Source organism: Polypterus senegalus, chromosome 5 (genome assembly GCF_016835505.1).
Source record: "Polypterus senegalus isolate Bchr_013 chromosome 5, ASM1683550v1, whole genome shotgun sequence".
Lineage (NCBI taxonomy): Eukaryota > Metazoa > Chordata > Cladistia > Polypteriformes > Polypteridae > Polypterus > Polypterus senegalus.
The window spans coordinates 166,298,063-166,313,407 of record NC_053158.1 but is presented as its reverse complement, the minus strand read 5'-3'; the positions used below and the strand labels follow the sequence as shown (position 1 = coordinate 166,313,407).

The following is a 15,345-nucleotide window of genomic DNA, read 5'->3' as shown; positions in this document are numbered from 1 at the left end:
CCTTGAGATCCATGCCCCATTTAAATCACGAGTGGTCTCTTTTGTAAAATCTGCCCCAGGGTTTACAAGTGAGCTTCGACAGATGAAAACAGCTGGGCGAGCCCTCAAGTGGTGTTTTGTTGGAACCAGTTCAACAGTCCACAAATTAGCTTATCGGGAACACCAAAAAAACTACTCCAGGGCACTGACCACTGCAAGATCTCAATACTTTTCAAATTTAATCAACAACAGTCCTAGAAATTCCATACAACTTTTTTCCTTGATAAACCATTTACTCAATCCTCACACCTATGCCTGTATATTCTATTCTATTTTATTGAATATTTCACCTCTAAAGTGGGCAGCATCCGTCTCCTCATTGTCTACCTCCAGCTCTCCATCGCTGGATTTTTCTACATCAAAACCAATGGGCTGCCTCTCCCAGTTCCTCTGCATCACAGTTAAAGAAGTTGAGGACATCATACAGAGGATGTGACCTTCAACGTGGTCATTGGACCCTTTTCCTACTCCTCTGGTAAAATCTAATGTATCGGATATAAGCCCTCTTACTGCTGACATCATTAATCACTCTCTCCAGAGTGGCTTAGTCCCATTGGCCTTGAAAACCGCAAAAATCAGACCTCATTTAAAAAAATCCTGTTTGGATCCTGAAGTGATAGCAAACTATCGTCCGATCTCCAACCTTCCATTTTTGTCTTAGGTTTGGAAAAGGTTGTTTTGGTTCAGCTTCAGGATCACTTTAAAAAAATTCTGTTTAAAAAATTTCAGTCTGGTTTCCGAACTTCTCACAGCACAAAGACAGCCCTGATTAGAGTCACCAATTGCCTCCTGATGGCTGCTGACCATGGCTCTCCATCACTCCTTATCCTCCTGGACCTTACAGCGGCATTTGATACGGTAGATCATAATATTCTCCTTTATCATCTTCACTATACAATTGGACTTTCTGGCATTGCTTTCGAGTGGTTTGAGTCCTATCTTACAGACAGGGCTGAGTATGTGGCCTTAGGGAATGCTAAATCTCATACCCACACTGTCACCTGTGGAGTCCCACAAGGATCAGTCCTTGGGCCGACCCTCTTTAATATCTATATGCTACCCCTGGTCACATCATCTGTAAGCACTGAGTTTCATTCCACTGCTATGCCAATGATACGCAGCTCTATGTGAGACTGGATTTGACTTCTTTTACACCTCCATCAACTTTTTCCTCTTGCTTGGATGAGATTGAGGCCTGGATGTCCAAGAACTTCCTCAAGCTGAACAGCACTAAAACTGAAGCTCTTTTAATTGGCACTCCCCATCAACTTTGTTTCTCTGTAAATTGTATTTCCTTTTCTGACCATACTATTACCCTCTCCCTTTCTGTTACAAATCTGGGTGTCAAGTTAGACTCCCATCTGTCATTTGATATACATACCCATCACCTTTGTAAAATTGCAATCCTTCATCTCCGAAATATAGCCAAACTCCATCCCTACCTCTCCCTCTGTGATGCTGAAAAACTGGTTCATGCCTTTGTCTCATCCAGACTGGACTATTGTAATGCACTCCTCATCGGGATACCCAACAAGAGCCTTCAAAAGCTCCAACAAATTCAAAATAGTGCTGCAAGAATTCTGATGAGGGGGCGGAAATATGAACATATCTCACCAATCCTTCGGTCACTTCATTGGCTCCCTATCCATCTCCGTATCGAATACAAACTCTGTTTGTTTACTCACCAGTGTATCCATGGAAATGCTTCACAATATCTCAAAGAGCTCCTTATATTACAATCCACTATATGAAACCTCCGTTTTACAAATACCTACTGCCTTCGCCCCCCCGTGACCAAACTTCATACAATGGGAGATCGAGCCTTTGCAGCCGCTGCTCCACGGCTCTGGAATGCCCTACCAGAGAGCCTAAGGACACAGCAGATTGTGGGCTATTTTAAAAAACAGCTAAAGACTTTTCTATTTAGGAAAGCTTATTAACAAGAATGCTATAATTATTGTTGTTTTATCTCTGTTTTTACCTTGCCTTGCCTTTGTTTAATCTTTTTTGTTGCACTTTGAGATTTACTGCTAATGTAAAGAGCCCTATAAATAAAATGCATTATTATTATTATTATTATTATAATGTTGCTAACAGAGTTCTGGCTCTGTATTACAATTTCAATCAACCTTTCACTTGAAGTTTTATTTCATTTGACTTTGGTCAGCTGCAATTTAGGTAAAGAAATAAAAAAAAAAAGAAAACTGAATAAATGACAAGATATTCAGTAATCTATTTAGTCAGGGAATCTAAGATTTTTGTGTCTCTAATGCTCATCAATAATGTCCTCTTGGCCTCATCAGACTATGACCCTCCAGTCCACACTGGAAAGTCAGAAACTGCGTATAATGCACTCATAATTAAACTTAACACCTGCAAAACCGGAGGTCATGGTTGTGATGGTGTGGGTTGGCCTGAACTTGACACCGGTGCTCGCAATCACAAGTAGCTGATTATGGGATTTTAATACACCCCGCTTTCATTTTCTCAGTGTCTCTTACTGTTTCAGGTGTTGCAGACAAAAGGCAGTATTCAAGTCCTTGTCACAACTCCATTCAAGCTCACAGCCCCTTTGAACTGCAGTCATCACAAGTTTGGGTTTGCAAGCATTGCAGTTTGTCTGTAAATTTAAAATCCATTTATCTGATTTCTAGTCGCTACTATCAGTGATGAGCCACAAGCCATATCAATAATAATTTTAAGTAAGACTAGTAACTAGTAAATAAGTTCTGAAAAAAAAAAAGAGAAAAACTGAGCTTCTGTAAAAAGGCTGCGAGGTAAAAGGTAATCATTAATATGTGGGTAAAAAAAATCTATACATTGCTAACCTAGCCATTTTATCATTCAGATTTTTAAAGTGGAAATATCTGACTCAATGCTCTGAATGAATTTGCTAGTAGGAGTGTAATATAAAAATACACAAAAATTAACTGAAAATGAAGGATGATGGCAATACAACACACTACAACAAATTAAAGATAACACAAAACACAATTTGATGAATTTCTGATTTAAATAAAACAGACATGGCAATATTAAGATTAAGACTTCTATTTGTATATTTCTCATATTATTCATTTTCTCACTGAGAAATATAAGAGGTAAGGATTTGAAATGTAATTTTATTAGCAGACAGAGAATATTACCAGTAATTTAAATAAAATGGAAAAAATGCAAGAGGATCCCTCGGCCCTTAGGAGATCCTATCATCCTAGAAGATGGTTTCATCATCTTTAATTCTTCACTTTTGGCAACGATTGATGTCTAATTTAATTTACAAAAATACATATAATAAATGATGACATGAAATGAAAAAATGATTAGGCAGAGGGGAAAAGTCGATCAAGATTTAAATTAATGAAAACAAGACAATCAAAAGGTAAATAGCAATTACTTATTTGCTATTTTAAAAAATTAAACATGGAATGCATCATGATGCTCTGTAGCCATTACATGTTTTAATTTTTTTAGACTACATTTTGAAAATCAAGCCCTCTACTTCTCCTGGATGACACACAAACACACACACCTTTCTTGCCTGGTCATTATCTTCAATCTGTCCAAGATCCCGTCCACTGGCTTGAGCAATGCGTTTTCCAGACACCAAGTTTCCTACCATCACAGAGGCAGGACCAATTTCTGTGAAAGGGAAACAAAAGCCAAATGGTGGTGAATGACAGTGAATTCTTCATTTTATGTACAGTATATAATGTACTTTATCTGTTCATTCTTGGAACCATTCGATCCAGTTGAAGGATCCGGCAGGCTGGAGCCACCCTACCTTAGCCAAACCCGGATGGTGTTACCACTCCATCACAGAGATCAGACACAGCCACACTCTAACTCACAGAGGGCCATTTTATAGTCAACAATTAACCTAACACGCAAAGTCTTTTGGGGGAGTGTGGAAGGAAAACTAGTGTACATGGAAAAAACATATACTGTACAGACAAGGAGAGAACAGATCCTGAGCTACTATTTGAACCGAGAACTCTGGAGCAGACAGGATTTTTTTTAAACTTTAAATGGCTACATAAAACAGATTATATACCAGCAGTTTAATTAAACATCTGCCAATACCTGTCTTTTAATATTCTGCATACTGTTTTAGTAGTCTGAAATTTCCACCAGTCTGATTTCCAGAATGTGGAGAAAATAGGGAACTTCAAAGAGAAGGTAGGAGAAAACCAGAGCCCAAAGCACTGTAAGATGGTAATGTCTATCAAAATAAGTATCATCTATCAGAGTACTAATCAAACCAATTTTAAATAATATTAGATACCCAAAACAACATCAACACTCAACAAGCTTAACAAAAATTCTTAAGACTGTGAAATCATTTGTATAAACGCTTTTACTACACATTTATTACAATACACCTTATACTAACCTGGTTGCTTTTGTCTTGGTTTGGGCAAGTTGGTAACACAAGTGTGTGGACACATCAGTACATTGCAAGGATGCAAAGAGCCTTCCAGAAAAAGCTGTTTGGTTTCTGACAGGTGAATGCCTCCAAGGGGTGTTTTTGGCAGTGTGTTGGCTGGAACAAGTGCTAAACAGTAGACACCTACCTGGTGAATACTGTCTATTGCCTAAAAACAAAGACAAACAAGTATTTAGAAAAAAAAAAGCTATTTGTTGATTCTTTGTGAAAGGTTTGAATCAGAACTGCTGACCTGTAATAACAATTTCTGCATATACAGCTATTAAATGCAATACTAGTTCTCTTTTAGAAACATTTTTAAGAAATCCACCCATCCAATTTAAGTTACTCAAAATATACCTTAACTTACGAAATATAGTTGAATTTAATAGCCACAAATTAATATAAAAGTGCTTCACACAATTATATCCTACAAGTTTACTATATGGCACAAAAGCTGTAGCAACATACAGTAAGTGTAACTGGCAAATACTGTATTGTCAGAATTTTTATTTATTGCTTTGAATTTAAGAGTATTGGTTTATAACATAATATTAAAAAAAAAAGTCCTATAATTACAATTTGCTAAACACCTGTTGCAGTCTTGAAACTTATTGTACATACCTGTAGAACTCTGCTCATCCACTGGAAACTGTCTTCCTCTGTTGAGTCTGGTCTTTGTTCTGCAACAATCACTATGCGCTCATCATGAAGAACAGTTATGGAGAACACAGCTATTCTGTAAAGCAATGGAAAAAAAATGAAAAATAGCACTTAAGAATTACAGTAGTAGACTTTGTATACTGCTCACAGTAAAATTACCAACATACATCAGAGATGCATTAATGGGAAATTTCAAACAAGTCAGATTCATGAAAAAAAAATAGAGTAAATTTTAATTTGCACACCTCAGTGCATATCCCTGTATTTGAAGATGCTGTGCACACTTTGTGTATTTTGAATATGTATTTGTGTTTATTTAGTTTATTTATTAATTGTCATATTTGCACTAATATGACAAAGAATATGTGTGACCTAAAAATGACAGCACTGTATGTTATTCATATATGATCAGATAGCCTTTCTCCGACCCATAGACATTTTTTCTAAGAGTTCATTTTTATGCATACACGTGTAGATATAAACGTGTGGGTGTTTTCTTTAACATATTGTTAGGATGTGCTGATGTCAAAAAGAAAGTCTGCTTCCCACCTGAGAGATTATGCTAGGCAAAAGTGTGCATTAAGATTCATAGTGAAACTTACTTTAATTTAAAAGCTTAAACAATAAATTCAAGGGCCAAAGCTCTGCCCACTGAGCTTTGCTTTCAACTGTAAATGCTGAAAATCAAAGGAAATAAGATAAATCTTTATAGGAAGTGATACTAATTAAATTGAAATCAGTTTCTTTATTGTCCACACTGTCATCCCTTGTTTTCTGCTGGGGGAAATGACAACCCCAAAAGAAGCAACTTTGACAGAATAATATAAAACAATATCATTTTTATGTGACACTCTACACAGACATAGAAAAGGCAATGTGGCTTGTTTTCAAGCACTGATATTTGGGGTCATGAAAGGGGCAAGGAAGTACAGACAACATTCATTCAGCATCAATAAAACACAGATGATACCTTTTAAATCAGATAAATAGGGTGCGTTTACTGTTTATATTTGAATCTTTCTACCTGAACTAGCCTTTTAAGGTTCTTGAAGAGTTAAAGCAAGAAGAAAAAGAAACAAGTACAACATAGAAATTTCCTCTGGATGGGGGTGCAATTCTTTTAAGGCAGGACATATTTTAAATGAAGTTTAATGTATCAGGAGGGCTGGGAGTTATTAACTGAAAGTGGTTTTGGTGGAACACAAATACAAAAGATTTACGGTGTGTGAAGCCCAGGGCACATACCCCAACAGAAACAGGCAGGACACCAATTGCCACACAGCACACAGTTTATTTACACTGCCGTCTTCAACAGCACACAAGGCAAAGCACAGAGCACAACAAAGTCCTTCACATGCCAGTCCTTCTGCCTCCACTCCTCCTTAGGCTTGGTCCTCTTCCTCCTGACTCTGTCCGAGTGATGGTAACTGACCTCTTTTTATAGGGCACCCGGAAGGACTCCAGGTGCCCAACAAACTTCTTCTGGCCACATTTCTGCCACACCCAGAAGTAGGGCCCTGAAAATATCCAGGTGCCGCTTGGCATTGGCCATGGGCCCCAGTAGGTTTGAGGTCCTGTGCTCATGACCTGTGACCCTACTGGAAATCAAGGTGGATGCCCTCTGTCGGTCCTGGGGAGAAAGTGTCTTGGAACTACTCTCTCCCCAAGTCCTTCCATAATCAGGGTGTCCTGGCTAGGTAAGTGCCGCCACAGGTGTACATGCTATGCCACCGATATCAATATCCACTCAAAATCAAAGCTTCAAAAAGGTACACTTTTTTTCTTTGAGAACATTTCTTTAACAGTGAAAAAATACAAACTGTGAATCTTAAACTTTTGTTATACAGAACCAAACATGACCAACAGAATCTAAAACACTAGAACCAGTTAATTGTTTTGGAAGCTTTACAATGACAGTGGCTAGTCATTCTGTGACAGCTGTTGAAGATTTCACACAACTCTAACCCTCTAGCATCGATAATGCTACTTATCAGGTGCCACCCTTAACATAGATTTAGGTTCATTCATGACCACTCTTTTATTGATATATTCAGAAGAACATCAAATATTGCCATGTATCTCTCCTTTCAGTACCAGTTAATAATTACCTCATTTTATCTTCAATATTACACTCAAGTCCCTTCAATCAAAACATACATCAGCCTGTTCTCTAAACCTAAGATTGTGCCTGTCCTGGAAATACTGCAAGCTACTGACGAATAAACCCTGGATATGATGTCAGTCCAGAAAACACTCATGCAAACATCCACACTAACTCTAACTGGCTCATTTCTAAATTCTCAATTATCCTGAATTACATTTCATTGCAATGATGAAGGAAAACAAATGTACTTGGAATAAATCCACATGGACGCAGAGAAATTGTGCAAAGCTGACATTGACTCCACTGAAACCTGGATAGGAACAGAATCTAGAGCTGTAAGGCAGTTTGGCTAATCACAGCATCAGCCTTTTGCTAGTAACCATAATCCACATTATTTTTGCCCTTTGCAGGATCATTGCCATAGCGTTTAAGAAAGCAGACTCATTATTAGTTATTGATTCATGTATTTTAAAATCATGGTAGGTTTCAGTTTTTTTTATTCGGTATTACTCAAAATACTTCTCAGACTGCAAGCTATTTTTTGTTAATAAAGAACCATATTTCACAGATCATTAACTATTTTCCATTCATGTAAAAGTTTATTTTTAGTCTTTCTTAGAATTTTACATTAAGTGTTAGATGCATGTTTGTCCTAAACTATTAAAAAGAAAATTAAATTTGGTAGGTAAACTAATTGTAATTCAATTTTGTTTAATACATATCAGTCAAAGAAGAGCTGTTAGAAGCATAATTTTGTTTTCTGGTTCTTCTGATAGCCTAATGGTTACAGTACTGCAAAAATTACAATGTCCCAAAAGAGTCACACTAGAGACATATCACCATTTTATTTGCACCAACCTATTGCGTACTCTAGTAAAAATGCTTTGAACATACAGTATCAATCATCTCCAGAGGCAGCATGAAGCTATATTATTTATTATTTCTAATTGATTAGAGGGTTTCACGTGTATAATTGTAAGTATAGTAATTATATAAAATAACAGTAAACCTTTTTTTTCCAGTGAGGTAAATTTTAAAGAAAGAATAATACTGTAAAAGTGGTGATTTTATGCCAGACTCCTTAACTCTTGTTCTGATATCTCCAGTTTCCTCCATCATCTTAAAGACATGCATAACTTGCACTGAAAAATGTCCATTAATGGGAAATTTAAAAAAATGCATATTGCTTTATTATTTATTTTACAGAGAAAAATTCAAACATGTTAATAAAATAACAATGAACATGACATGTTTAAATCACAAAACACAGATAATTTAAACTAATAGTGTGAAACAGATATGAATAATATGTTGACGTAATGCTTAAACATCATACTGTTTTTGATATTGGTACAGTACCTCATGAAGATGCAAAAGGCATAAGGAACACACAAAAATCCATCACAACTAACAATGTGGTCTCTGCTGAGGTTTTGCTTCTAACCTTCTAATGTACTTCTACCCTTTAAATGTAAAAATAGAATTCTACTCAGAAGCAGTGATTGTAAACTAACTAACCACTTGTACTGCAGGCCCCAGTAAGGGCACTTCTGATACTGAGAGAACTGGAAATAGTGCTGCGGTTTCCACAACCAGCTCTTATTTCTGTACATTACAGGCTACTGAGCATATGAGGGACTGTAGGCATTGGTGATATTGGCAAAATCTAAAAAGTGAAGTATTGCACTGATAAGAAGCTCCACAATACTAGTAGCAAACAAAAATATGATTGTTTTTCTTTCAAATGTTTCTTTATAGAATGTCACAAGATCAGGAAAAGTAAATTGGCCGACTGAATAATAATTTTAGGCTAGTAAGATATTTAAAATTCAATAATGCAACTATGATAATTTGGTATGTTCTTCTTTTGGTTGCTCCCGTTAGGTGGTGCCACATTGGATCATCTTTCTCCATATCTTCTGTCCTCTGCATCTTGCTCTGTTACACCCATCACCTGCATGGCCTCTCTCACCACATCCATAAACCTTCTCTTAGGCCTTCCTCTTTTCCTCCTGCCTGGCAGCTCTACCCTTAGCATACTTTTCCCAATATACCCAGCATCTCTCCTCTGAACATGTCCAAACAAAAGCAATTGCTTTTCTCTGATTTGTCTACAAACCGTCCAACCTGAGCCGACCCTCTAATGTTCTCCTTTCCAATCCAGTCCATCCTCATTACACCCAATGCAAATCTTAACAGATCTTTATCTCTGCCACCTCCAACTCTGTCTCCTGTTTTTTGATCAGTGCCAACATCTCCAACCCATATAACATAGCTGGTCTCACTACTGTCCTGTAGACCTTCCCTTTCACTCTTGCCGATACCTGTCTTTCACAAATTACTCCTGACAGTCTTCTCCCCACATTTCATCCTGCCTGCATTCTTTTTCATCTCTCTTCCACAATCCCCGTTACTCTGTACTGTTGATCCCAAGTATTTAAACTCATTCACCTTTGCCAACTCTACACCCTACATCCTCATCATTCAACTGACCTCCCTCTCATCCCCACACATGTATTCTGTTTTGTTCCTACTGATCTTCATTCCTCTCCTCTCTAGAGCATATCTCCGCCTCTCCAGGGTCTCCTCAACCTGCTCCTTACTCTCGCTACAGATCACAATGTCATCAGCAAACATCATAGTTCATGGGGACTCCTGTCTAATCTCGTCTTTCAACCTGTCCATCAATATTGTAAATAAGAAAGGGCTCAGAGCCGATCGCTGATATAATCCCGCTGATGAATTCATCACTTATACTGCAGACCTCACCACTCTCACACTTCCCTCATGCATATCCTGTACAAGTCTTACATACTTCTCTGCCACCCCCAACTTCCTCATACAATACCATAACTCCTCTTGAGGCACCCTGTCATATGCTTTCTCCAGGTCAACAAAGACACAATGCAACTCCTTCTGGCCTTCTCTATACTTTTCCAACAAAACACTCACAGCAAACATCGTATCTGTGGTGCTCTTTACTGGCATGTAACCATATTGCTGCTCATTAATCATCACCTCCCTTCTTAACCTAGATTCTAATACTCTTTCCCATAACTTCATGCTGTGGCCCATCAGTTTTATCCACCTGTAGTTACTACAGCTCTGCACATCCCCATTATTCTTAAAAATCAGTACCAGTACACTTCTTTTCCACTCCCCAGGAAACCTCTCACATTCAAAGTTTCCATTAAACAATCTGGTTTAAAACTCCACTGCCATCTCCCCTAAACACATCCATGCTTCCAGAGGTATATCATCTGGACCAACGGCCTTTCCATTCTTCATCCTCTTCATAGCTGTCCTTACTTCCTCCTTGCTAATTTGCTGCATATCCTGATTCACTATCACCACCTTGTCCAACCTTCTCTCTCTCTCTCTCTCTCTCTCTCATTCTCTTCTATGATAATTTGGCAAACTGGACACATTTATTTCTTAATTGTACTGCATGCCAAACAATATCAGCTTATATGCCATTTTATTATTATTATTATAATAATTATTATGCAGTATTATCCTTTATTGGCATATTTTACCTCTGTACTTTGCATAGCATTCTTCAAGTTAAGTATTATCCCACAAAACGGGAAATATAAAATAATTCTACAGTGTTTCACACCTATTTTACTGTATAGGCCGTATACAGAACAAACAGCTTCCAGCAGTGAATTTGCAGATAGTGGATAGGTGTTAAGGAACAGAAGTATTGATTATGTACATTTTAAGCAAATTAGAATGTAAAACAGCATACTACGGACCAGCATTCAGTTAAAATGTGGTTTCTGCACAGGGTTGTTGTGTTCATTTTTAAAAAATGGAAAGGAGTACAAGAATGATAAAGGAATTAGAGTAGAAACAGTCATCAAAAGAAGTCAGTGGTTATTTGGACACATAATGAAAACACCCCCAGTGGAGTGTCCGAGGCATGAGTCACCAAGGAAGAAACTGAGACAAACTAAGCTGTCCTGAGAATACCAGAGTATTTCCTAGAGTATTTCCTAGAAGTATCAGTAGAATTACACTGGGGATGGAGTGATCTCTCTAACTTGAGACATTGTCCCAGGGACTCTCACTAGGGCAAGCTGATGGACAGTGAATAATCAAGTAAACTAATTAAACAGAGCTCTTCATAAATTATATACACTGTAACACAATACATTGAGTCCCTCACCCAAACCAAAAAGAAAAGAATAAAATGATCAAAAAAGATCAAAAAGTAAGAAAAAGTATAAAGTGATCAGACCTAGTTTGACAAGTGCTAGGTGATGAGGGTGCCACAAACTGAAGATTTTGCAAGTAGTTCTATGTAAATGAACCTTTATTCTAATTTTAAGCAGTACTATACATTTTTATCAGTGTGCCATGCAGTAAGGCAGGCAAGTGACAACTTCTGTCTGGAGTATTGAGTAAAAATTAAAAAGGCTTTGAATAACATTCTTTGGGCACCATGGTAGGCTAGACATCAGCTCATCAATTATTAACAAATAGTTTGGCACCTCAGGTTAATTTTGAAGATAGCAATGCAGCTGGCATTATAATTTTTTTTTCTTATGCATCTTTGGTCTATTTTTCAAGCCAAAGACAGAGTATATGATGTTAAAAAAGAACTTTATTTATAATCATGCTAAACTATTCAAATCTAACAATTAATTTAAGGAAGCCATCCTGAGCCTTAAAATGAATATACAGTAGTGGTGTGGATGGAAATTTTCAATAAGAAAAGATTTAATTTCACCTTTATGGACTTTTGAAAATGTTTGCCAGTAATCATCAAAAGAGCTACTGGGTCTACTAGGTTGAGTAATGTCATGGTGCGGTGCTATGAAATGAAAAGTTGGACACAAGAGTCATTTCATTAGGATAATGATGTCCTATGAACTTGAAAGCATCTTGCCCACTAGATCTATGAGCATTTAAATGCAGTATTCTTATGAAACAGCCTTGTGTGAAACATTCACTTAAGCTGAGTTAGGATCACACTCTGCTATACAGTTAAAGTTCTACAACCGTCAACTTATAAGACGAAAGAAATTGCCAGGCAGAGACACATGAATAGAATACAATTAATACTGTATGAATTATTTTTTTTAATAGCATAATGAACTTCAAAAAACAAAAACAAAACAGTCCTACCTATATGTACACAAATAACAACAATAACATTTATTTATATAGCACATTTTCATACAAACAATGTAGCTCAAAGTGCTTTACATGATGAAGAAAGAGAAAAAAGACAAAATAAATAATTAAAATTAGGGAACACTAACATAGAATAAAAGTAAGGTCAGATGGCCAGGGAGGACAGAAAAAACAAAAAAATCTCCATACGGCTGGATTAAAAAATAAAATCTGCAGGGGTTCCAGGCCACGAGACTGCCCAGCTCCCTCTAGGCATTCTACCTAACATAAATGACCTCAATCAGCCCTCATTGTATTCAGGGTTCTCATGGAAGAATTTGATGATGATGATTATGTGGACTTCTGGCCTTTAATTCATCAATGTAAGGACATCACGGTGCTTTGATTAGGTGGTGGTGGCGCAGATAGAATTAAATAGAATTGTAAATAAATAGAATTGTATCTACTATAACTGATTTTGCACATTTATTTTTAGAGATGTGAATAGAACAGTTATATGTGTACATAAACATAAGAGACATCTGTCTGGCATGCTTAGCAATGGGAGAATGCAGGCAGCTGTGCCCCCTTCTCAGCTTGATGACAATCTCACACTCTGTTCTTAATAAACATGGAGCTGTGATGGCAACTGGTAGTACAATATTTCAGCATTTGCAGTTTCAATCAGTAGACTCAGCTGATTTAAATTTAAAGTTATCACTGCAGCACTTTTTTCACATACACAGTCTATGACTCTGCATTTCACATACATCTGATTAATGAGGTCAATATGAATTTTGGCATTAGCTTTAATCTATAAAGGCTGATTTATACTTTTGTATTGAGCCTGCGCTGTTGGCTAAAATGTTGAAAGCAGTTTATAGATCTGCGTCGCACTGTGTTCCAGGCACATGTCTGAAAATTAGTTGGTGGTGCTGTAGAAAAGCACAAGAAAAGCAAAGGATCGTTAAAATGCAAGCAGTTTTTGCCCCCCAGGATAATTGCTCAGGTCTAAAATTCACAAAGGAAAACCTCTCCAAAGAACTGTGTAAAATCCCCCTAAGAAAATGTAGTTGAAATAATAATAATAATAATGTCCTGATTTGGTTCTTAAACTTACTTAATGGGCTGCAGCCTATCGAAACCAAATTGTGCTCAAAGCAGGCAAAAAAGCACCAGTACACCACAGGACCCACTCACATTCACATCCACACTGGGACAATTTAAAGTCAGTATTCTTCTTAACCTGCATGTCTTTAGGGATGTGGGAGGAAAACCCATACTGACATGGGGAAAACATGTAAAGTCCACACAGACAATGACGGGTTGCATGTTTCAAGTAACTGGATCTGTCAAGTAACAACCCTGACCACTGTGTTACCATGCTGCTCATTATAATTATGACAAGCATTGTAACCATATAGAGACTGTTTGAATTTTTAACAACACATTAACAGTATAATCACATAAAGTATTATCTGTTATGTTTCAGTGACAGTACCATGTAAGTGTTAACTTGAAAACACTGTGTACTTTCATATTCTCACAACTGGAGTGCAAACAATATAACAAACATCCTTAATTACGAGTACAAAGAGCTGGTATCAAAATGCGATACAGTATATTTTTTTATCCAGTAAGCCACATTAGTAGAGAACACAAACTGTATGTTCTCTATACAATCATATTCCCTTTGACAGATATGGACCAAATTTTGCATACTTGATCTCTAGGAACATATGGACAAAATAAACTATTTTGGAACGCAAAATTTTGACCCTGAGGGTTCCTATGCAGAATTTCACGATAAAATGTTAAATACTGTAGTAATACCACTAATATTTGCAGAAATCTTGCTCAACACCAAGCGGAATAACCTCTGATGGCGCCAAGCCCAGAACTATGCCAAGTTAGCAGCAAACTCTGGACACAACTTTAAATAAATTCCTAGCAGTTGTAAAAAGGCAAAACACACAACAAAGTCTGGATTTTGCAACATGATTCATACTCTTGAGCCAAGGTACATTATTCTATGGCAACAGATTTTGTTAGATGCAGAAATTCCCGAAATACACAATGAGGCTAAATTAGATTAATGGGCTTCAATAGCCACGCAGTTTTATGTTACAGTAACATGAAATTATATAACCAAAGAATGGTGCTCATTCTGTTATGTCCTGAAAACCTTAGTTGTACATGAAAGTCATACCTGGGTTAACATGGCTGAGCTACTTCATAATGTCACTGAGGAATAGGTAACTGAAGAAAAAGAGCCAGTGTCAGCCATTGTGAATAAGCTTGTTGCAGCAAAAGCAGAAATTATTGGATCTTCTACAGAACAGGCCAATTACTAATGTACCAACCTGGTGGAATAGTGTGCATGATATGGCAGTTCCAGTGTAAAATATCTTGATTCCATACATTTCTATTATTTTGGATACAGTTATGAAGTTTACTTGGTAACTCAATAAAAACACTTTGATTAAAAATATCTATATATATATATATATATATATAATTCATTAGGCAAGACAACCATGGAAAGTACGCCGGAAGGGGTGTGGATATACTAAGCCACCGACAAGTAAGACACCTATGGCGCACGCAGGGAGGAGCCATGCCCACCAACTCCAAGACCATTGGATACGACGACAACTCGCAGAGCCACGCCCACCAACTCGGAAATGACGACACAGAAAGAACGGCGTCATTTATATTCGTCTGTCGTAGAGGCCTCATGTACCTCCGAGCCACCTTGACTGTTCATAGAGGCATGTTTCTTGCGGAGGTGAGTCACCATATGCAGCGTGTAAAACGGTTTGCGAGGGGTATCCCATGGGATCCTTAAAACAATCCTTTACAACTGAGGTTAAAACACAATGAAGTAAGCAGTCTTTAAAAAACAAGTTTTCGGTTACAACGCACGACCGCGGGCACCATAGCAAACTGTTTTACACGCTACATACAGCAATTCGCATCCGCGACAAACATGCGT

General features: G+C 37.4%; 1 protein-coding gene across 11 annotated transcripts in view; it reads right to left on the bottom strand.

Annotated features, from left to right (window-relative positions):
• Positions 1-15,345, bottom strand: part of dip2ca (disco-interacting protein 2 homolog Ca) — a 537,137-nt gene that overhangs the window by 77,666 nt on the left and 444,126 nt on the right. For 7 of the 11 annotated variants that reach the window (XM_039753581.1, XM_039753585.1, XM_039753588.1 and 4 more), the window contains 3 exons: positions 5,087-5,201; positions 4,430-4,631; positions 3,569-3,678 (listed from right to left, as the gene is read on the bottom strand). In XM_039753581.1, the coding sequence (XP_039609515.1) occupies positions 3,569-3,678; positions 4,430-4,631; positions 5,087-5,201 (427 nt within the window). The remainder of the gene's footprint in view (positions 1-3,568; positions 3,679-4,429; positions 4,632-5,086; positions 5,202-15,345) is intronic. The other 4 variants (XM_039753583.1, XM_039753587.1, XM_039753586.1 and 1 more) reach the window with 1 other exon arrangement.